Here is a 24,911-nt window from a genome sequence, read left to right as displayed (position 1 = left end):
TGGTCATCAAGCCACTGCCACTTTTGTAGCTGAGAAACTTCTTGAGAACATTATCCTCACTTGGGGAGCCCCAAGGGTCCTTTGTAGTGACGGAGGCACCCATTTTACTGGGCAAGTAATTAAGGAAATACGTAAAATCTTCCCCGTCTTTCAAAGACTTCATTGTCCTTATCCTCAGTCCTCTGGTCTAGTTGAGAGAATTAATGGTATAGTAAAAACTCAACTAGCCAAGCTTTCCAAATCTTTACAATTTCTTTGGACTAAGGTGCTGCTTCTGGTCCTTTTAAATTTAAGAACTACTCCATTTGGACTTCACAAATTGACTCCTCATGAGATTACTACTGGTTGGCCAATGGCCCTTCCCTATTGGGCAACTTGTTCTATTTAAATTTGATTCTGCCTATACAGCCCGCAGTAAAATTTGGCTGTTTGCTTTTTTTTTTTAATATTTACTTTTGGTATCTTAGTGTTGTTAGCTGTTATGCATGATTATATCCTGGTAGTTTTGGTGATTATGTTATGCCAGTTGTTACCTTTGAAATAAGCTGTTTAAATGAGGGCTTTAACTCTCTTTGAATTTTTCTTAGTCACCGGCATCATAATTTTTAGTTGTAGGTATTTTGATGGTTTTAATGGTCTAAGTCATCTGTGATGCACCTTGTGAGCATTATAGTCATTTTTGCTAAATTTGAATTTATAACTTGCCTTTGCTTTTGAAATAGCTTTTTGTTTTATAAACTCAAACTTTTAGTATGGTAAAAAATTTTAGCTGTAGTGGTAGTAGGAATTTGTTTTCTGATTACCCTTAATTTTATTACCATTGGACTTCAACTGTGGGGTAGTATTCCTTGATTTAATATATTGTTCTTTCCCTGAAAACGTAGACCTCTTTTAATAAGCACCATTTTTAGAGAATAGTTATATTTTTTATGAACTGTCCAGGATTGGAGTTCATATTAGTTCTTTAGTTTTAAATTCTAATTACATTTTTTATAATTGTTGGCACCATTTGTTATTAACCCCTTGCTATTAATGTCAGTCACAGATTTAGTAAGACACATGAATACTAAAGTAACACTGTATCTTTTTATCATTAGCATTCTATTTGTACTTTATTGGTTAGTAGCCTTTTTATCCTCCTTTATGCTTTCGTTGCTGAAGTTTATTTTGTCTTCACTGTTATTTGTATGTTAGTAGCCCTTGTTTATTTCTTTTGGGCTGTGTTTCTCCCTTATGAAACTCTTAAGGCCCACACTGCTGCTCATTGCAGCTCCTGTTAATTCTTGGCATGAGAATGCCTTTGTTAAGATTGCTTAGGCAGTAGCATGATCCACAAATCTAACTGAATGCTGAATCTGTCGTCCTTTACCCAAAACTGTACATGAGAAATTAGGTCCATTAGGTACTCCCATACTGAATTAGAGTTTTGTTCCCCCTGCTACCATCAATTTTAACATCACCTCTTGGTGAGTCATATGTGTGGGACTGTGGCATCCTCCTGAGATACTGACTCAACCCCAGGTCCCATGTTTCAATCTGACTTTAATTAAGGAGGGTCCAAAATAGATTTCCTCTTCAGATTGTAAAAATAAGCCATTAGTTTCATATAACGCCCCTCCCAGACTTTGGAATTTGGCTTTCCCAGGAAATTTAACAGCATGCCTTCTGGGAAAACGGTCTTTTTGTGTCCAGATGTGGAATTGGTTAAGGTTAGGACCACTGTCTATTTGCAAAACTCCTTGAGAATTGGCTTGAACAAACAAATCAAACCATCCCAATCCCAGGTAAAGACACTAGGACTGGCATAATATGTGCCCCATAAGGATGTGTATTTTTATGTGGAGGATCAAGATACCCCCCCTTTGCCTTTTTGAATCCAAATATTAAGAGCCTTATACTGGAGCCCTGGTGGCACAGTGGTTTAAGGGGTCAGCTACTAACTCAAAGGTCGGTGGTTCAAACCCACCAACTGCTCCATGGGAGAAGGATGTGGCAGTCTGATTCTGTGAAGATTTATAGCCTTGGTAGCCCAATAGGGTCGCTATGAGTTGGAATTGATTTGATGGCAACAGATTTGGCTTGGTTTTTTTGTACCTGGACTTTATCCTGTTTGGAATATGGGAATTCCTTTAGACATTCTTTTTTACAGTGAAAGTTTACTTGGGATTCATTACCTGAAACTATTAGAAAGGAAGAGAAACAAATGGTCAAGAGCTATGACTGCTCAAGTCATTGAACTCACTCATCAAAGTAGTTTCAGATTATCAAATTGCCCCAGATTTCCTGTTAGCCCAGCAAGGAAGAGTCTGTGCTATATCCAACACCTTTTGCTGCACCTGGATTAACACCTCAGCTGAGGTAGAACAAGATATTAAACTAATTTCCCAGGAAGCTACTTGGCTCCATATACTTTCACCCTCAGGCTCCCCTTTTCTAGATATTTTCAGGAGCTATCCTCAGGTGTTGGATCATGGATTAAGTCTATATTGTTAACCAGATTAATACTCATTGTCATTGTAATATTTATAGGGGCTATTAAATGTTGTATGAAAGAAACTTTTGACAAATGCTGTTACCCAAAAGGCTCATTTAATGCCTCTGAAAATAATGTACCTTGACCGTAGTTTTATTTCAGACCGACTTGAGCCCACTTCTGGAGTAAGCCGTCAGATGGTAGGTTATTCCTCTAATGTGGCTTGCCCTGCACCATCAAGTGATAAAACCACAGAAAGAGACTAAAGCTATGGCATGGTAAAGACATCAAATACTGCCCAGCTACATTTTCACAATGTTCTGCTGTTATTTATAGTTTAATTTTTCTTCAATCCACATTTGGTGCCCCTGGATGTACCAGTTAGATCAAATGATGTATCGCATTTGGGTGGGTCTACTGTAAAGCATTTTTTTTTTTGAAATTTGAAGGGCAGAGATATCACATTGAGGACTAAGGTGCACTTGACTGAAGTCATGGTATTTTCAACTGCCCCCCAGTCATGCAAAAGTTGGACAATGACTAAGGCAGATCAAGGAAGAATTGATGCCTTTGTATTAGGGTGTTGGCAAAGAATATTGAGTATACCATGGACTGGCAGGAGAATGAACAAATCTGTCTTGGAAGTACAGTCATAATGCTTCTTAAAAAAAAAGTTTTTTTTTTTTTGAATGCTCCTTAGGAGGGAGGATAACACAGAATCAGGAAGGGTTCTGTTCTGGGTGCATGGAGTTGCTATAAGTAGATGACTTGATGGCATCTAATAACAATAACCTTTGCACACAGTGTCTGAGGTCTTAAACCCCCCCCCCAAAAAAACCAGAGCCACCCAGAATAAAACATATGCTCAAAGTCCATGCAAGAAGAAAGCCTTCTTTCAGAATAGTGGTTAGTGAACTGATCACTTTCTTTTGAAATCCTTAATCAAGAGGAGGGAATGTGTTGAGGGATTTTAAAATGTGTAGGATTTCTAAGGTCTTCAAAGGGAAAAACTTAAATCTGTATACACCTCAGTTTCCCACTTATTCAGCAAAGTTCACCTGTATTTGGCTTAGTAAACCTTTCCATCCTTGTGCGAGGGAATTTTAAATTTGAAGTGGCTAACTTGAAGTTTGAGTGCAACTCCTCTGTGCCTAGTTCCATTTCCAGCCAGATGTAATTAGGAAACAAAAAATGTCCAGCAATGATGATGTAACTACACTGTGGCTCCCCTGTATGTCTGATAGTGATGACAAAACTACCCTGTGAGCCTCCCCTCCTCACTTATGATTACCACATTGTAACCAACCTAAGAAAAACACGGATATCCTTTTAAGCCAATCGCCTTATGAGTTTCTGCTATAGGAAGTCCTGCCTTAAAATGATCTACTACCAATTGAATAGTCTTTTGGTGATCTAAGTCCATAATTGCCAGTCAAGTGATGTCTTTCAATGATTTAAGTTTGTAAATACCAGTCAAGTACAGTACTTGATGTCCTTTGTCTCCCCATATGTCACTGCTGAGACCCATGGAGTTCAGTGTATCCCCAGCTTGAACTGTTCTCTTTACTCTCAGTTTTACATCAATCAGAGAACAGTTACTCTACAACATCCTAAAGCAACATCTTTGTCCTTAATTAGTGAACAATAAAGTGAACAATTTCTGCTTTTCCTAATCTAATTTGATTGGATCTTCCATATTGCTATTTCTTCTTTTTTGGGGGGGAAGGGGGGCAAATGGACTTCTTGTGTGGTATCTGCCAATCACGTGAGAACCCAGCAACATGACATTTTCTTTGTTCATATATACTGTAGTTGTGTCTGAGGCAAAATAATCTCAGAGAAGTTAATACTGGCAAATTCAAATTAAGTATAGTTAACTAAATCAGAACGTTACCCTACTATTGCCAACTGAAGAAAGCTATAGCCACTCAAAGGTATGTATGTGTTCACAGATAAAAATTAAGACAATATGATCACTAGACAGCAGTCGGTGGAAAATAAGTAGCAATACTGTACCAATGCGAGACAAAATATACTTTATTGGACAGCAAATGCACACAGTGCTGTAGGTAAGGCATGCTACTAGGAACCTGCATATAATCAAAGACTGGTATGCAAATGAATGGGAATGAACGCCCTTTGTTAGTGCTTGAAGATGTACTCAAAGTTGAAAGGAGAATTTGTGTCCACTTATCTCAAATGCAGTATCATACCTACTTAATCAGAGACCTCTACCTCTAAGCAAGAGCCCAAAGGCAAAAAGAAGGAACTTAACTGTACTCAGAAGTTACTTCTAATATCAAAAACAGGAAGATTCACTAATTGAGGCAAAAATTTTTTTCTAGACAAAAGAACTAGAAATTGAGCACTCAAACATCCATTCATTTAAATAATTAGGCAATTTTGATGTCATTTATTCTGCCAGAAGCAAACACTAAAGTATCTAGAAGTAGTTTGGAAAAAGAAACACATTTTAATGCTTTCTAATGTCAGAAATTTGGGGCTAAAATAACAACCTGAGGTATATTTCATCTCTTTCTACTTGAGGGGATCATATACAGTTTCAATTTCAATAGCTGAACGTCTAAGAGCTGAAAAAAAAAAATGACGCTAATGAGAGAAATCTTGTCTTTTGATGAAACTATTAGGTTCTACAGACTTGTCAAAATCAATGCAAAACGGAGAAGGGCTTAAATGTTTTATAAAGCAGTATTTTTAGATAAGCTGCTTCATTTCCCCCTTCTTTTGAAACAGATGCAGATTAAATGCTTTCTGCATGAATGCACATTGACTGTCTCTTCAACTGTTTTCTAAATGCAGCGCTGTGCGTTTAAACAGTGTGCTTCAATTTAAACAAAGAATAATATACGTAGTCGATTTCATTTAGAAATGAAAAGAAACACGTACTACTGTGACAATTAAGTACTCCCTTCTTCTAAAAAGTAATTTTAAAAGCAACACAGGACCAAAAACATCCAACTATCACTTTATTTATATTACTATACTTAAGTTACATGGAAAAAGACAACCAAGCAGTTCTGCACCATTTCAGGAAAACTTGCCAATCAACACCAATTATGTGGTGACAAATAACTAGGAATGGTGACATCTCTGGGTCAAGACTGACAAAGAAGAATGGGCTCTGGTGCTACGGTTCATCTCCAACAAGAATATGGCACAATGGCCAGCACAAGCCATGCTAACACTGGACCTTTAGCGCTGGTCACAAATTCGGATCTCTTCTCTGAAGCTAGCAAATCAGGTGAAATAACTGGGTATTATAAAAGGTTTTAAAATGAAGCCCAAATAAGTTTAAAAACCATGCTCTTAACATATTTTCCTTTCAAAATTTACATAAAACACACTGTTTTTCACTCTAATAGCCCAGACTTTTTTCCTTACTTAGCCCACTATGTAGCTGCAGATAGACTATTCTGTCTCAAGATGTAAACATACGAGAAAAAAAAAAAAATTAACAGCATCTGCATAATACTCTCTCTACTGCTGTTGGATGAAAAATTTAAAAAAAAAAAAGGAGAAGAAAGAAAGGTTCCATCTTAGATTCTCACAACCTCTTGTTCTGCAGTTCATGAATCCGACTCTGATGCTAAGGTGACAGTGTATGTAAGTAGATTTTTGTTTTCAGTGAAGGAGACCTGGGAAAAGATGGTATTTATCTCTTTCTTCAAGAGTTATCAGATGGTACGTGCTCCTCAAAGCCCTCACTCTCTCGAACTAGGGCACGTTCCAGAATCACACGGCCTTCCTTATAACGCTGGCTGTCTTCAGTGGCAAACTCATAGATCCATCCCAGTTTGCTATTGCAGTTTTTGCAGCTCACGTCTCGAACCATGTGGCGGCCAGTGAGCATGACCCGGTCTTGAACTTCACTGTATTGCAGGTTAACTACCTAAGATACACACAAGTAAAGAGAAAATTGCAAAGGCATTTAAGTTATTTGCCAAACAAGTAGCCAATACTATGGTTGGTGCAATAATAGCAACTTGAGAAAAAGAAAATAGAAGTTGTTACCCTAGTCAAACCTACACTATCCTCTCCAAGAGGGCCAAGAGCTATTTTTAGATGCTACTGGGACAGGTAAACAGCCGAAAATTGCAATGCACTAGATATCTAATGCAATCATGTATTACTGTACTAACTCAAGTCACATTGTTTATATATCCTATTTACACTTCTGTTTTGAAGTGAAGAGTCCTGGAATTGGAGTCATAAAATGTAGGTTTGGATCTAATTGTTCTGTTTCAAGGACCAACGTTTTAAGAGTGCAAATAAAGCAATCAATGTAAAAGTACACATTACATATTCCATAAAAAGTTGTCAAATTTGTTTCTGAAATACATTTAATATACACGTATATATACATGGGATACACTAAGCCTGCTACCGAACATACGCCACGATAGTTTTCAAGTGAGTTCAAATACAATGGCTGTAAAGAACTTTCAATGATTCTGAATATCCAAACACCCTCTGTAGTTTGCTTTTCTGTAAATGGCTAGATGGTAAATATTTTTGGCTGAAGACTATATTGTCTTTGTTGCAAATATTCAATTCTGCCTTTGTAACACGAAAACAACCACTGACAGTACATAAATGCACGAGCATGGCTGTGTTCCAATAAAATTTATTAGAAAAGCAGGCAGCTGGTCTGCTGGCTGTAGTGTGCTGACTCTTGCTCTACATCTAAATAAAGATCAAAGCATACACTCTATTTTCTGAGAGAAAAAACTTGTTCCTACATGGAACACAGGGGTGTCCACTTGGGAAGTTTACCTGGCCTTCTAAGAGCAGTACCTGGATTAGCTCTGTTCCTTAGCCTAAAAGATCTGGAAATTCAATTTCACTGGTACACGTTAGACCTAGGAGGTAGAATCATATCAATTTCAAAGCAAGCCAGAAATTAAAGAAGGCAGATTGAACACGTGTTTGTAAATCAGGGAACGTTCTTTCTGTTGACAAACCTATGTAAGAAGCCAAATCGTAATCAGAAGGATGCTTGGTGAGCATGAAGTAAAGCAAGAGAAGTTAGGTGATCCTTGTTTACTTTGTCAAGTTATGACTGCTTAATGCAGCTCTCTTCCTATATGGATACATCAGTGACATGGAGGCAAGGGGCATCTTGGCTCCTTTCTCCATAAAAAATTTTTTTTTTTTTTTTTTTAAATAGTGTGTGCTAAAGTCATTGCCAAATTCTTACACTGAATGTTTCTTGAGGCACTGGAGACCATCCCTCTTCTTGTAGCACATTTTTTAAACTTTCCAGGTTAAAAATCACCTTCTAGTGTTGCTTTCCTGAGATCCCTCATAGAACAAGCTAATAGGCAATCATTTCTATAGATTTCAGCTCTTCATTATGACTATTCCTGGTACCTCCAAGCTCTGGGAGGTATCCTGGTGTTGTTGTCACGTATACCCACTGAACCATCTTAGGAAATGAAGTCAGCTTTCTCACCAACCTTGTTAAAAAGAAATGCTCGGCCAGTGGCGCCTGTGAAACGTGTGGAGATGAGTTCTGAGCGGTTAGTCAGGATTGTATCGCAGTTTGCACAAGAAAACAGACGGGTACCACCAATATGGTCAAGGAAAATTCTGCCCATTTTTATAGCTGAAGTTCTAAAAACCTAGGAGCAAATGGAAAAGGAAAAGAAATATAACAATAATTAAAAAAATTGTTTGCACCTACCTGGTGGATGTCATAGGCAAACATTTACATGTAATCTGCTTTGTAGTACTCAGTGTGTGAAACAGCCGACCCTGATCCAAAAGTTCATGTGCTGAACAAATGAACAGGCATATCCAAGCTAAGAACACTTTAAAAGCAGTAAGCCAAGGAAGTAAGCACACAACCTAAGTGTAAGTACACATTCTGAACATGTGTAATTTGAGAAAAGACTATATAGTATGAGTGGCAAGGTCCAATGAAGAGAAGACAGAGGGAAGATCGAAAACAAGAGAAAGGTAGTCTGGTTTGTGATCATAAGGTCAGTGGACTTGTGGTCAATGGGAGCATCTACAACTGTACAGGGGTGACGGCATGAACTTTAGCAAAGAGCCTAGTATCTACAGAGCACTGTTCCAGGTGCTTTACTCCGTAATCCTCATGATAACCTGGTGAGTTTACCATCTCCATTTCACAGACTATCCACAGCAAGTCTATAAAGGTTGCCAACTGGTCGAAGGTTATACACCTTTCAAATACAGAGTCAGGACTGGAATGCAGGCCACGTGACTCAATGCCAAAGTTCTCCCATTACCCTACACTGCCTCCTCTAAGATGACACAGGATGGTCAAGGCCTGCATAAGCCTAGGGCAACAAAAGCTGAGAAGGGAAAGACGACCCACTGTAACATGCTAACTTCTTTGTATTTAAGAGTCGTGCTAATGTAATAAATCACAGAACTGCATTTCATTTTTCGTTTGAAAAAAAATAAAGCTTTTTTAAATTGTGCTTTAGGTGAAAGTTTATTGCTTAAGTTACTTTCTCATTCAGAAATTTATACACGTTTTGTGACACTGGTTGCAATCTCCATAATGTGACAGGACGCTCCCCCTTTCCAACCCAGGTTCCCTGTACCCATTCGTCCAGTTGCTGTCCCTTTCTTCCTTCTCATCTGAAACTGTGACCCCTGGACACTCTGCTAACCCAGAACTAAAATCATTCCCGAAAAAATACAGCTTTGAAAAAAATTCTGAAATTATGATAGTCACAATTCAGTATTTCAAAACTTAAAGTTAATATGTACAAATTAAATTCACTGCAATTAATTCTTTTAAACAGTATTTTTAAAGATCTGAGTAGAGACAGGAATACACTACAGCTTTCATTTTAAAGAACATTTTACCTGGGTGTGGTTATCCACTGCTGTGTTTTAAATATGGTTATTAGAAGACATGCAGTCGGCCCCCTACTCATGGCAACCCTATGAATAACAAGATCGGACCCACCTGTCTTTAAAATGGCATGCAGAGCTGATGTGAAGGTCACCATGATCCAAAAAAAAAACCATAATCCATGTTTGCAATAAGAATCCACTGTCATTTTATATCTGAGGAAATTCTATTATAAATTGTCTTAGGCTGGGTTCTCTAGAGAAGCAAAACCAGTAAAGTAGAGAGAGATTTATACCAACAAAACAGCTCATACAATTGTAGAGGTTAGAATGTTCCAAATCCGTGCATCAGGATAGAGGCCTTTCCCAATTCACGGAGCCCCAGAAGCTGGCAAACCCAAGATCAGCAGATCGGAGAGCAGGGCTCCTGCTTACAGGCTGTGAAGGTCAAAGAACCCCAAGGTCAGCAGGCAAGACTACAAGGTTTCTCCTGATTCATGTAGGTGCAAAGGGCTGGTGAACCCAAGATCGGCAGGTTGGGGAGCTGGACTCTTGCTCACAGGCTGTGAAGACTGAGGAATCCCAAGATGGACTGGTAAGTTGCTAGCTCAAGTCCCAAGAACCAAAGGTCAGACAAAGACAGCTGCTGGATCCAGAACAAGCCAAAAACCTTGGCAAGGCAAGCAGGAAGGAAGCAGGTGGAGGAAGGTGCAGTAATGAAGGCTGAGGGGCTGGTGAGCTGCCACAGGCCCCACCCCCGCTGGTACCACTCAGCAGATTCCATCATGGGGATGACCACATATCAAATTTCAACAAGGAAGTGATCACAACATTATACAACTGCCAAAACACTGAGAATCATGGCCCAGGCAAGTTGGCACACAATCTTAACCATCACAGTCCAACCCTTGACAACTTGGCATCTGTACAGATCTCCCAAAACCATACATAATCTCTGAATAAACACAATTACAAAGTCATACTTGTGCCTAACGTGACACAACACACGTACAACCAAAAATGCACTAGCCCTGTTTACATCTTATATTTCATAAGTGAAGAAAACAAAAACACCTGGTGCACACATACAAAGTAGAAATACTCATAACAATTACAGTCCTCATTTCTGCAACTGGTCACATGGCCCTAACTGGTATTTAGAACTATCTTCTTCTATCACCCATTTCGTATTCTCTTTGCCCTCAGGAAGCACCCTCAGCTGGTTGTGGTTCTTTGCCTGGTAGGGTGACCCAAACCCTCATTCCTGAAGAGTTTGGGCAATTAGCAGTCATGTCAGAATTGGGCTGCTATAGTTTTCCACTGATTTTAATCATAGGACATGGTACTACCAAAAGATACCCTAAAGGATCTCCTGAATTCCAGACATACTCTTCTTTTCTCCATTATGGGAAATCAATCCAATTTTCTGTTGGTATTCTGGATCAATCACACCAGCCAGTATGCTAACTTCCTTCTTTGCCTGTTGATCCAGAGCCGTAAGGAGCCCAAAGTGGCCAGGTGGCATTCTGAGCTTTCAGTTCAATGCAATCAGTGTTGTGTCTCCAGGTGGGACCATTCCCCTCTTTGGAACTAAGACCCTTTGGAACTAGGTCTACAGAGCATAAGGTCACAGTGACAGGAAGCCAAAAATCTTTTGAGTGGGTCACAACGAGTAATAGTGAGTGGTACCACTCCCATTTCCATCCGGAAATTTCTGGACCCAGAAATCCTGGCTATAGGAGAAACAGCACCATACATTGGACACTGGTTTAGAGCACATACAGCCTCCCGGAGAACACTGCCCCAACCCTGCAAGGTACCGCCACCTAGCTGGTGCCATAATTGTGTCTTTAGGAGGACATTCCATCATTCTATCAAGCCAGCTGCTTCAGGATGATGGGAAACATGGTAAGATCAGTGAATTCCATGAGCATGGGCCCATCACCGCACTTCATTTGCTGTGAAGTGAGTCCCTTGTTCAGAGGCAATGCTGTCTGGGATAACATGACAGTAGCTAAGGCATTCTGTAAGTACGCGGATGGTAGTTTTGTCAGAAGCATGAAATTCTGGGAAGGTAAATCCATATCCAAAGTGTCTATTCCAGTAAGGACAAAAAGCTGCCCCTTCCATGACAGAAGTGGTCCAATGCAATCAACTCGTCACCAGGTTGCTGGCTGATCACCTCAAGGGATGGTGCCATATCACAGACTGTTGGTCTCTGCTGCTGGCAGATTGGGTACTCAGCAGTGGCTGCAGCCAAGTCAGCCTTGGTAAGAAGTCGTCCATGTTGCTAGGCCCATGCATAACCTCCATCCCTGCCACCATGGCCACTTTGTTCATGAGCCCGTTGGGCAATGACGGGAGTAGTGGGGGAAAAAGGATGACTGTTTTCATAGAATGCTTCATCCTATCCACTTGATAAAATTATCCTCTGCAGGTAACTACTTTCCTTTTGAGAAACAGCTTTTGGCTTGTTACTGGGCCTTAGTAGAGACTGAACGCTTAACCATGGGACACCAAGTCACCATGTGGTCTGAGCTGCCCATCATGAACTGGGTGTTGTCTGACCCACAGAGTCATAAAGTTGGATGTGCACAGCAGAACTCCACCATTAAATGGAAGCGGTATATACGAGATCGGGCCTAAGCGGGATGTGAATGCACAAGGAAGTTGTATGAGATAGTGGCCCAAATGCCCATGGTCTCCACTCCTGTCATGTTATCTTCCATCTCCCAGTCTGCACCTATGGCCTCATGGGGAGCTCCTTTATGACCAGCTTACTGAAGAGAAAACTTGTGCCTGGTTTACAGATGGTGCAGGTACCACTAGAAAGTGGACAGCAGCAGCACTACAGCCCTTTTCTGGGGAAAGGGAAATCCTCCCAATGGACACAGCTTTAAGCAGTGCACCTGGTTGTTCACTTTGCTTGGAAGGAGAAATGGCCAGATGTGTGGTTGTATACTGATTCATGGGCTGTGGCCAATGGTTTGACTGGATGGTCAGGGACTTGGAAGGAACATGATTGGAAAATTGGAGACGAGAAATTATGGGGAAGGGGTATGTGGATAGACCTCTCTGAATGGGCCAAAGAAGTGAAGGTATTTGTGTTTCATGTGGATGCTCCCCAAAGTGGGATCTCATACCACCAAGAAAGAAGCACCGGGAGCAGAGCATGTCCTTTAGACCTGGGGTTCCTGCACAGAGAAGCTCCTACTCCAGGGGCAGAGCCGACAGAGAGAGAAAGCCTCCCCCTTGAGCTGATGCCCTGAATTCGGACTTCTAGGCTACTAAACTGTGAGAAAATAAATTTCTCTTTGTTAAGCCATCTGCTTGTAGTATTTGTTACAGCAGAACTAGATGACTAAGATATATTAAAAAGAAAATTTGATTCTTTCTGTGAACTTCCCCAGCCATTGGGCAGTTGCAATATCATTAGAAATGTCATTATCACGACTTCCCTTAAACATGACATGGAAGTTTAAAAAGGAATTAAAAAAAAAAAATGGTGACTATAATTATATTTTGTAGCTAGTAAAATAAAGACCCTAGACTAAAAACACAAGACTTAAGACACTGGCATTTAATCATCTTACTACGTTTTTGCAAAATGACAACAACAAGGCTTACTGCCTAGTTGTTTTAGCCTTTTTAAGATTATAGCATTACTTTTTCCAGATGCTTAAGAGCTCAGGATTTGTTACATACAGAGCAGACGTTGCAAATTTGAGGACTGTAGTCCAGGGATACAGTAGTGAACAAAACAGATGAAAAGCCCTTCTCTCACAAAGCACATGTGGACATGTTTTATTTGGGCTACAGTTTTTATTTTTAATAATAAACAGTTGAGCTGATTTAATTTAAAAAGCCTGTATTTCAGGTTTCCTTTTTAGCAACAGGGACATGTATCTGGCAACACGGGGCATGTACTCTTGCATGGCAACAAATGACCAGGGCTGAGTGGTAGCTGTGATCCCAAACCCCACCCCACCCCCACCCTTTTCATTTACTCAGTCTCCTCTGCTTCGATCAGTTACTTTACCTTGTAAGACATTTGAGGTTATGACTCCTGATAAAAATAAGGCATTCTTGGTATGTATAAACCAAGCATTCAACAAACTTGTGATCAGTTGATTTTGGTCATCTTTCATAATACTTGTTGTGATGATTAAGAATGTTGTCAACTTGGCAGGGCCATGATTCTTAGTGTTTATATGTGATCGCCCCCATGATGGGATCTGCTGTGAGTAGCCAATCAGCTGAAGGGGAGTTTCCCTGGGTGTGTGGCCCACATCCAAAAATATGTGGACATTCTGGATTTTGCCTGCACTGGATCATGGAGCTGGATCCTGTTCATCTGACCTCTGGTTTTTACCTGCCAATCTTGGGATTGGTCAATCTTCACTGCCTGTGAGCAAGAGCCCTGTTCTCCGACCTGCCGATCTTGGGTTTGCCAGCCACCGAGGCTACGTGAATCAGGAGAAGCCTCTATCCTGATGCATAGACTTGGGACATTCCATCCTCTACGATCATGTGAATCACTTCCTTGATACGAATCAATCTCTATATATATTTATATGCTTTACTGGTTTTGCTTCTCTAGAGAACCCAGCCTAAGACACCGAAAGGAATCACTGTATCACCTCTTAAGACACAGTCTTTACGTTGTTTATCTTTGCCGACTAGTATTTAACCTCCAGCCAAGGCTTCTGAAACTCAAATTTTTAAGTAATTTTCCCTCAAACTTCAAAATATTCATATTGTAATTTCTTTCAACCACAATGCAGGAATAACTGCACTGACCACAGCAGACACAGTGCTATTGTGGAAAATATACTGGATTGCAAATGAACTTTTCCTACACCTTTACATACATCATGTTATCGTTTGCTCAAAATTAAAATCTAACTGTGATCATCTGCTACTGGATACAGGTTATGGTCTTTAATATTCCTAGAGAGGGTGAACAGATTTAACATTCCTTCTTTTCCCTGCTTCAGATCCAGTCTATTTTTCACTCTTTTACCTAAGTATTTTTACTGGATTCAATTATATGATTTATTACCAAGACCAAAAATATCTGGGCAGAACCATATGTTACTCCTAGTTATGGCTGCCATTTATACAGCTCTCTCTCTCCTCTCATTCTATACACGTTATCTATCTCTATATAAATATATGTAAACTTTAGTTTTTCTTTACCAAAAGAGATAATGTCAAATGCCATGGAACCTGGCAGAAGCAAGCAAAACATCACTTGTTGTCAAAGGTCTTTAGGAAACAGAAATACCTCTGCAATGTCATCATGTTCCGGGTTAAGCTTTAGCGTTTCAGGGTTAAGAAAATCAACCTGTTGCTGTTGTATACCAACCTGGTACTAGCTTATACTAACCAAACTGAAGAGTCTAACATCAATGAGGATACTGCTTTATTAATTTTAAGGGGGAAAGTCATTAAAAAGCTAAGCATAGCATTTGAATATGTAATCAGGCTTGTCTTGACCTGGATGATACACTGAACTCAGCCTTTAACTATTTTAGTGTCTACAACTGTTTGGGATATTGCACTTGGTATCTTACATACCACATTTAATCCTGACAAGTTTTTAAGTAGGTATTTATCACTCTAGGGTTCCTGGCTGTCGCCAACAGTTCGCACTTGACTGCTAACCTAAAGGTTGGCAGTGCAAACCACCCAGCAACATGGTGGGAGAAAGGCCTGTTAATCTGCTTCCGTAAAGATTACAGCCCAGGAAATCCTATGGAGCTGTTCTATTCTTAACACGTGGGTCACCGTGAATCAGAATCGACTCGGTGGCAACTGGTTTTTTTGTTTTTATTTATTACTCTAATTTTACAGATGATTGTGTGACTTTCCTAAATTGGCCAAGCTGAGATCTGAAATAAATCTTGCTCCAGTTCTCTGCATCTCACTCATTCTCTTGTGACCAGGACATTCAGGGCTGCCCAGTTCACTGACATTCTTCCTGAGATTTATCACATACCCCTCCTGCCCCCATTCTGTTCCTTCTGTACCCATTCTGTTCCTTCTGTATTCACTATTTTACCAAAAAGAAAAAAAAAAAAAACTCAAACCCAGTGCCGTCGAGTCAATTCTGACTCATAGTGACCTTATAGGACAGAGTAGAACTGCCCCATAGAGTTTCCAAGGAGCACCTGGTGGATTCGAACTGCCAACCTTTGGTTAGCAGCCGTAGCACTTAACCACTACGCCACCAGGTTCACTATTTTAGTTGCTGACAATTCCAATCACACAATTTCCTAAACTAGAAACCCTGACAACTTCTTTAGCTCTTGCAAAATTGACACCCTTTGCCACTGAGTTGATTCCAACACTTGGCGAACCCATGTGTTACAGAGTAGAACTGCTCCATAGATTTTCTTGGCCATAAACAGAGGCAGATCACTAGGCCTTTCTTCTGCAGCACTGCTGGGTAGGTTCAAACCGCCAGCCTTTAGATTAGTAGTCAAGCGCAAACTACGCCACCAAGAAAAAAAAAATTTTTTTTTGTTGGGGGACCTCCTAAATCGCTTTTGGAGGTCTTCCCTCTTTCTCCCTCATCACTGTCTTAATTCAAGCTCTTATCACTGCTAGGTAAACCTCTTGTGGTCAGTGATATGTATTATTACCTGCAAAATACATTCATAGCTGTCACTACATTTGTGGTAAATTAGCTAGTGCTTCCAAAATATGGTCAAACGCACATTCTTCACTATACAGTTCTAAAAACTCATAGACTACTATGTCTCTACAAACTTGGAAATTTATATTCTGACAAAATATAATTTACATACTACAAAATTTACTCACTTTAAGTATACAACTGAATAACTTTTAATAAATCTGCAGAGTAGTACCACCATCATCACAAATAAGTATTAGAGTGTTTTCCACCCAAAATTTCTACAGACCCATCTGCAGTCAATCCTCTTTCTCACCTCAGCCATAGGCAACCACTCCTCTGCTATCTGCCTTTTTTACATGAAAATATTTCCCATATACCTAGTTACCCTGGTTAGATTTACAGGAATCCCAAATTTCTTTAACCACGCATTTCTAAAATATCTTAAGAGTGAGCTGCTTTCATAGGTGGCTAATGCTCTCTATGTTAATTTTGGGGGCACCTTACTTTGTCCCTAAGTAATAAATATGTGTGCTTTGATGTCTGTCACTGCTGAAATTCAAATTTATTACCAAAATTACAACCAAACTCATCATAGCTAAAGCATAAGTTTTATTTAAGAAGCTCTCTTCAACATTTCAAATTAAAAATAGTTTAATAGTTATTTTCCATTTTCTCTCCCTCCAACAAATACCACATTTAGTTACGTAAAATTTTCAATTTCTATTTTACTAGGAGACTCTGGAGAAGCAATTACATTTTTAAAAAAAAATTTTAGGACTTGGCTAAAGACACAGAATTGGCTATGACACATATCCAGTCAGGATTTTTCTCTTTAAGAAATCCATGAAAGGCAGTCTCCAGGAATGCATTTTTTAAAAAATCAAATACTGTGGACTATATAATTTCCTGGTTTGATGTCGGGTCAATAAAACACTTTTCTAAGCAGACTATTGGTTTCTTCTACATATACTAACAAATGAAATACGGTATCTTGTTTAATATTTTGGCTTATTGCTAAATATTCTGCTTAAAAGCAGGGATCAATAAACTAAGGCCTGTGGGCCCAAATCCAGCTTGCCACCTGTTTTTGTACAGTCTACAAGCTAAGAATGATTTACACCTTTAAATGCACAAGCTAAGAATGATTTACACCTTTAAATGCTTTAAAATAAAAATAACATTTTGGACATGTGAAATTACATAAAATTCAAACTTTGGTGTCCATAAATATTTACTGAAACACACTTATGGCCTTTTTAAAAAAAAATTGGCTGTGTTTTAGTCACAGCAAAGATCTTGTGGCTTGCAGTGGCCAAGGTATTTACTACTACAGGAAAAGTTTGCTAACCCCTGCTTAAAAGTGCATTCTGACAAGGAAAGAACATTTCATCTGGAAAGCTTCTGCTTCCACCTCAGAAAAACTCAACTTTCATTGTCATTCAGGTTTAAGGATCACTATGCGTATTTGGCGCTGTCATTTCAATACCATCTCCCTCTTCTCCCTAAGTCCTGGTGGTGTAGTGGTTAAGTGCTACAGCTGCTAACCGAAGGGCAGGCAGTTCGAATCTGCCAGGTGCTCCTTGGAAACTGTATGGGGCAGTTCTACTCTGTCCTATAGGGTTGCTATGAGTCGGAATCGACTGCAACAGGTTTGGTTTCGGTTTTTGGAAGGTAAGGAATAGACTTGTAGGCACTTTAAAGCCAAAATCAGTTGTTGTCAAGTTGATCCTGACTCATGGTGACCTCACGTGTTGCAGAGTAAAACTGCGCTCCACAGGGTTTTCATGGCCTGGGTGGTGCAAATGATCTGTGCTTGGCTACTAACCTAAAGGTTGGTGGTTTGAACCCACCTAGCAGCACCATGAAAAAAAAAAATCCTGAAGATCTGCTTCAGTGAAGATGTGAAGATTACAGCCAAGAAAATCCTATGGAACTGTTCCACCCTGTAACACATGAGGTTGCCATGAGTTGCAATCAACTCCACAGCAAGAGGGGTTTTTTGTAGGCGATACAGTGTACTGATTAAAGGCATGAACTGATTTAGGAAATAATATTGAAGTCATTATTCCCTGTCCTTGAGCATAGACAATGTGATCCAGCTGGAGCTGAGCTCACAAAGACTCACGAGGACACATCAACCAGGCCCTGAGGTATAAAGATAACAGAAAGGATAATCTTGGAAAATATCTTTTAGGGAACCTTTCACATAAGCCAGAACACAAAAGACTTTCCATTCTTATCTTTTTCTATTAACATTTAGTGAATAAAAATTTGCTGGACCAATGAAGACCCTCCTGACCTTCAGTTACTGAAACCTGTAGCAATGATTGTTAAAAAAAGACAATTCAAAATGTAGGATGACAATTTCTAGCCAACCTGTGGAAAAGGTGAAGCTTTCAATGGTTTTGCCCATTTGTAATGTTAATATACACTGATGACTCTGTAACCTTCCTTAGACTCAGGCAGACACGGCTTAGCATCATGCTTTTCCTTTTTCCCACTTTTATTGTGTAATATTCTCTAGACTTGGGCAGACATGGCTGTGACAGCATGCTTGTCCGCTTTCCCATTCTTGCTTATTCTGTAATATTCTCTGGACTTGGACAGACATGTCTGTGGCAACATGCTTGTCTGTTTTCCCATTCTTGCTTACTCTGTAATATTTCCTTGGATTCGGGCAGATATCAGATATCAGCTCTGACAACATTCTTGTCTACTTCCACTTTTGTCGTTTTGAATATATGCCAAATAAAACTCTCTTTTTGCTTTACTAAACTTTGTGAGGAAACCCTGGTGGCGTAGTGGTTAAGTGCTTCGGCTGCTAACCAAAAAGTAGGCAGTTTGAATCCACCAGGCGCTCCCTGGAAACTATGGGGCAGTTCTACCCTGTCCTATAGGGTCTCTATGAGTCAGAATCAACTCGATGGCAGTGGGTTTAAACTCTGTGATGTTTTTCCCCTACGACACAGCCCTCAGGTCAGATGACTCAAACCTCAGCTCTGCCCCTTAACAGCTGAATAAAACTTGGGCAAGGTATCCACTGCTCCTTTATCTATAAAATGGCAACAGCAGTATCTACTTCTGAGTTGTGAGAATAAAATGCACATAATATGAGGCAACTAACAACAATACATCCTGAAAACAGTCCCTAGCACACACAGTAAATGATAAATAAAGGTCAGCAAAACTAGATTACACTCCTTCCCCCTCCTAATATACCATATACCAGTGGCCATCTAGTCTAACTCATGGCAACCACACGTATATCATATTAGAACTGTGGTCCATAGGGCTTTCAATGATGATTTTTCAGAAGTATATCAAAGGCTTCTTTCACTGGGACCTCTGGGTGGACTTCAGCCTCCAACTTTCTGTAAGCAGCCCAGCACACTTAACTATGTGCAACACCCAGGAACTCCCTCCACTCCTACCACCTACGAGGAAAAGATGGCACAGAAAGGCTATGTAACAAAAATTAACTACAAAGCTAAGTGACCAGATGATAGAAATTATAAGCAGGAGATAAGTCACAGTTCTAAATCTTAAAATAGGTACTGGCTCTCCCTATAATAATAGTTCTGGGTTTCAAGCTAGATAAATAGTATTCTCTACTTCCCATCCCTAAAATACTAGGGATAAGAACAATAGGTATCTATTTGCATCTCTGAGGATTCTTCAACCAGGAAAACACCCAGTTCACAGCTAGACTACCAAAAAAACTAAACCAAACCCATTGCCCTGGATTCCAACTCATAGCAACCCTATAGTACAGAGTAGAACTTCCCCATAGAGTTTCCAGGGAGTGCCTGGCAGATTCCAACTGCTGACCCTTTGGTTAGCAGCCGTAGCACTTAACCACTATGCCACCAGGGTTTCCACAACTATTAATCTGTAAAGGAATGATTCTCCCAGGGCATTTTCAAGGCACTGGCACGCTAGTCTTTGACAGCTGAACCCCAAAAAACCAAGCCATTGCTGTTGGGTTGATTCTGACTCATAGAGAGTCTACGGGACAGAGTAGAACTGCCCCACAGAGTTTCAAAGGAGCGCCTGGTGGATTAGAACTGCTGACCTTTTGGTTAGCAGTCACAGCTCTTAACCACTACACCACCAGTGTTGAAAGGGGTTTAAATTTCCTGAGTGGTGAAAACTATTAAGTGTTGACTACTAACAGAAAAAAAAAAAAAAAAAATTTTTTTTTTTTTTTTTTTTACTAACAGAAAGGTTGATGGTTCAAATCTGCATCCCCCAGCAGAGCTGCAATTCTACTCTGAAACATAAAGGGTCGCCATGAATCTGAATAGGCGACAGGTTTTTTTTGTCCATTGCCCCAGAAGGTGGTGGGTAAGGTCAGGATACAAAGAGTCTCTCCTAGCAGGGAGCTGATTGTATACAAGCTTGGTGCAGAAAGGGTTAAAGGAATCTGTCCTTTCCACCGAAGGTTTTAAGGAGCTGTGGTGGCATAGTGGTTAAGGGTTAGGCTGTGGCTGCTAATAAAAAGTCCGCGGTTTGAACCCACCAGCCGCCCTGTGGGAGAACGATGTGGCAGACCCATAAAGATTACAGCCTTGGAAACCCTATGGGCAATTCTACCCTGTCCTACAGGGTCTATGGGAGTCAGAATCTACTGACAGCAATGGATTTGGTTTTACTGGAGGGAAGGGTTTGTTTCCTAATGATTCTGCTAAAATGAAAATGTCCAGAAGCATACTTGTAATCTGGTTTTCAGTCTCTTTCCTGAAAAAAAAAAAAAGGGAACAAAACCCAAAGAACTTTTAACAGTGCTCGCTTAACTACCTTAATAATTAACATTTAATGCTACTGTAATTTTATCAACTATTTTCATACTGGTTCGTGATTAAATCCTATTGAAAACTTACAATGGAAAATACAGTGAAACCTGTGAGAACCAGCACTTGATAGGACTGCCTTGTTTTTCAGGGTCTTGCAAGTTTTCCACCTTGGACATCGTAGAGTCTCACCACTTCTCTGATGGGTTTCAACCCTTCAGTTTTTACTATAATAGAGTTTGACCCATAAAACGAATTTTTCAAATTTCATACAAAATATTTACCAAGCCAAGGTTTCACTGACACTAGAAAGCTGTGTTCTTGTTAACTCTTTTGCAATACCTGACCAGTCCACTTTGCTCTCAAAAGACTCTCCAGTTGTGGAATAACTCCTTATCTGACACTAACTTCCAAGTGTATGATTTACCACCCCACCCAATAATACCTTATTTTTTATTGTTAAATGTTTACCAAGTTTAGTACATTTCTATAATATTTGATGCTTAGTCATCACCAGAAAATAGGACTAGTCACGTAACTCAGTGAGTCAGCTGGACATTCTGAGTTGGTAATCTCCCCAAAACACCTTCTGGCAAGGCAAATTCATGATCTCTCATTTGTTGTGATGTAATACCATGAGTCAAAAAAGCCTCTCACTGGACTATAATTTAACTTTCTGGTCTCCTGATTCAGGTGTAAAATAGCAAGTTCATGTCACAGGAACGGTCCAGTTCCTACATTACCTAGAAATTACTATACAGGATTACCAGGGAAATTAATACTAATTTATATAACTATTTAACTTGTTGCTGTGAGGGACCACACAGGACAGAACTGCCCCATAGGGTTTCCAAGACTGCAATCTCTACAGGTGCAGACTGCCACATCTTTCACCCATGGAGTGGCTGCTGGGTTCGAACTGCCAACCTTTTCGTCAGCAGACGAATGCTTAACCATTGTACCACCGGGGTTCCTTATATAACTATTTAGGCACTGTAAAATTTAAAAACAGTATTCTGGACACAAACATAGATAAGACTACCTTCACATCTCATAAATATACTTCATAGCTCATGAGCTGTTTTTTTTTTTTCTTTTTAGACATAATTTTTTGCCTATTTCCTCTCCCTTTTTATTATTTTTAAACCTGTTTCTCTCTCCCACCACTAAGTACAGCATAAGAAAAATCAAAGAACAAGTCTAGGGAAAAAAAAAATCCTCAATGACCCAATCAAACATTATTTTAGAAAAAGTTACATATATTTTACTAACCTTGTTTAGAAGTTACTGAAAACCCAATTAAGTTTCCCCTATCCAAAACCCAACTCTGAATTTCCCCTATAGAGCTAAATAATTCACCTGAGCAGGCTTCATCACCTCACTCTCCTAGAGATAAGATGATTGGTAGCGATAAGCTTAAAAGACAAGTCACCCACTACACCTGTATTAGGCATTACGGGGGTAGGTGGGGGTGTAATAAAGGTAGACATCAGTCTCTCCATGCCCCGCTCCAAGGAGTTAACGTTCTACCTGGTATTCCAGTTCATACCCAGAAAGGTAATAGGGGTATGTAGGAATATTTTGTGTGCCAAATTTCATGGGCTTCACCTTCTCACTATTTGTAAATGTTCCAGGTCTCAGGTTTTCGTAAGCGCATCTGCCCAACAGCAACCCAAAGCTTCTTTATTTTCTAGGTCCAATCAAAACCAATCTGCTTCACCTCTCACTGCCCCATTTCTGAACTCTTATAACACTCATTTCATAATTTACTAATATCTAACTTCGTGTTGTTACTTCATCTCATTTGCCTATGATTTTACTAAATCGTAAGCTTCTAGAGAAAAGACTAAATTCTTCGGAATTTCCTTCCTATCTAACACAGTACAGGTATGCCATAAACTTGGAGGAAAAAAATCCCATCTGGCACAAATATGTACCCCGGAAACAGGGCGTGCTTTCAGTCTATCTTTGCTGGAATGAGGCAGCACTGTAAAAGTGGCTAAGCAAAGTTAGTTAATATCCTATCACCCCAGGTACTTCAACGAGTGTAATTTTCCCAAAAGCACAAGGTTAGCCTGAGATTACTTCAGGTTTTCCATCTCTCAAGAGATTTGGAACAAAAATCCTCAGATTACTAACAGGACTCTGTAAACAGAAAAAAAATTAAAAATAAACGAGCCGTACACCTTCTCCAGCTAATTAAGTAAACTCTTCCTTGAAAGGGGGATTGATAGGTATCAGGATTAAACAGATCTTCGCAGTACTTCGGTTTTCCATCTTCCATTTGTATTCCTACCTACTGGGGTGTAAAAGGGGTTGCAAGAACACGCCCGCCCTCCTACCGCCGGGGCGGCCTGGGGGCCTGGGCGAGACGCCGGCTGTGGGCCGGCAGGGACAGGGAACAGCGCAGCGCCCCGCAGTCCCGGCTGGCCACAGCTGATTGCGGGCACGTGACTCCCGCGAGCCAATAGCGCAGGGTCAAGGCGGCCGGCGCGCGGCTGCGGCTGCGGCTGCGGCGGGGCCTCCTCCGACACAACAAACACCGGCAGGAAACAGCTGAACGGGCGACGGGAGCGGGGTCTGAGTGGGTTCTACCCGTGTCTTCGCGCTCAGCGCGCGGGCGGCCCGATTCCCAAGGTCCGGAACGCTCGACGGCCCGCCCTAACAGTCACACCACGCCCTCCGCCAGGGGGGCAGCGGGGACCCCTCCCCGCAGCCGCAGGCAGACTCGGTTCAGGGGTCAAGTGGGGAGCAGGAGGGCAAGGTTGCGGACATTTACCTTGCAGAGGGAGAAAACGGAAGCAAGCACTTCCCCCTCCCCAAGATAAAAGCTACTTCGGCCTGTTTGTTGTTCATTTTAGGGAAGGGCCACGATGTGGCGTAAACATCGTCCAAACAACTCCCGGGTCGCGTTCGGACTTCACTTGCGAACAGGAGCCCGCACGCCCCCCAGGGGCGAGCCGACGGCGCAGCTGAGCGGGTCTGGGGGCCGCGGCGTGGCAGCCAAGGAGCAGCGCAGGCCTCCGCCGCAGGCGGGACTCCCGTGCGCAGCGCCGGAGCGCGCCCCGACCCTGCAGCGGGAACGAGGCGGGGGTCGCAGGCCTAACAGTCGGTGGAGAGGGGGCGCTGAGGCCTCGGGAGCGACGCGCAAGGCCTCGGAAGCTGTGTCTGGGGAGGGCACCGCAAGACCCCAGCGTTGGGACTGGGGCCGGGGCGGGCGAGACTGTGGGTGAAGACGCAGGGCAAAGGGTCCCGGCTGTTGTTGTCCGGCGGGTCACCCCGGCTGTGCGGCGGGGACGGGCCGACGGCGGCCGCCGCGCCTGGGCCTCACAAAGAGGAAACAGCCCAGCTCCTCCGCCCGCAGTCCCGACGCCGGGGGTCCGCCCAGAGAGGGCCAGGGGCGGCCGCCCTGGGACCCCGAAGACTGCGGGGAGAAGAATCACTTCCTGTCGCGGGCCCCCGGCCCCGGGCCCATTCCCAAGTGCTTCATTGCCGCCACACCCGAAGAGGTTCCCTGCCCCCACCAGCTTCCGAACTCAGCCCTCGCCCGCGAAACTCACCCTGAGCGTCTCTGCGATTCGCGGCTCCCTGCAACTCTGCTCTCCTCAGCGGGGATGAAGCCCCCGGCGACCCGAGTCTCTAGGTTTAGTCAGGCCCCGGCCTTGGCCCCGCCTCTCCCTGGTTGCGCCTCGACGTCAATCACCCGCCGTGGCCCCGCCCTCCCCAAAGTCGGCTCTTCCGGTTGGTCAAAAAAGCCCTTCATTTCTAGGCCCCGCCCCTCCCACCGGCACCCGCCCCTTCCGCTGGGCCCCGCCCCTTCCCTGGGTCACCCTCCCCCACTGCCGCTCCTCTTTGCTCCGTGTTCCACCCCTCCCAGAAGCCGCAGAACGGGGGCTGGCTCCTTGCAACTTGCCCCGCCCGTGACCCAACAGCTCGGATTCGTACAGCCAATCAAAGAGACAAATTCTGCCCTTTGTCCTGAGGCAGCCAATGTGGTGATACTGAGGATCCACCCCTTCTCAGCTGAGCGCACACAACACAGCATCCACGTGAGTCACCTTCTTAAAGGAGCCGGCTCAGCCTTTCTAATTGGGGCAGCTGGGAGACTTCGTGCGTCATCAGCGTCACCAGGTGGTGGCCAAGGCCTAGCTTC

General features: G+C 41.9%; 1 protein-coding gene across 1 annotated transcript; it reads right to left on the bottom strand.

Moving 5' to 3' along the window:
• Positions 1-4,180: 4,180 nt before the first annotated feature.
• Positions 4,181-24,448, bottom strand: YPEL5 (yippee like 5). The gene is made up of 3 exons (XM_003411957.4): positions 24,319-24,448; positions 7,951-8,115; positions 4,181-6,383 (listed from the first exon to the last, which is right to left on the bottom strand). Exons 2-3 carry the CDS (start codon positions 8,089-8,091, stop codon positions 6,159-6,161), a joined length of 366 nt encoding a protein of 121 aa, XP_003412005.1. The 5' UTR covers positions 8,092-8,115; positions 24,319-24,448; the 3' UTR covers positions 4,181-6,158.
• Positions 24,449-24,911: the final 463 nt, after the last annotated feature.

This window comes from Loxodonta africana, chromosome 12 (assembly GCF_030014295.1).
Source record: "Loxodonta africana isolate mLoxAfr1 chromosome 12, mLoxAfr1.hap2, whole genome shotgun sequence".
Classification (NCBI taxonomy): domain Eukaryota; kingdom Metazoa; phylum Chordata; class Mammalia; order Proboscidea; family Elephantidae; genus Loxodonta; species Loxodonta africana.
This window is presented reverse-complemented; position numbering and strand designations above follow the sequence as displayed.

Coding starts and splice junctions, on each gene's coding strand:
- YPEL5 (XM_003411957.4), bottom strand. CDS start 8,091: ATGGGCAGAATTTTCCTTGACCATATTGGTGGTACCCGTCTGTTTTCT. Junction 6,384..7,950: donor GAGCATTTCTTTTTAACAAG/GTTGGTGAGAAA, acceptor TGTGTATCTTAG/GTAGTTAACCTGCAATACAG.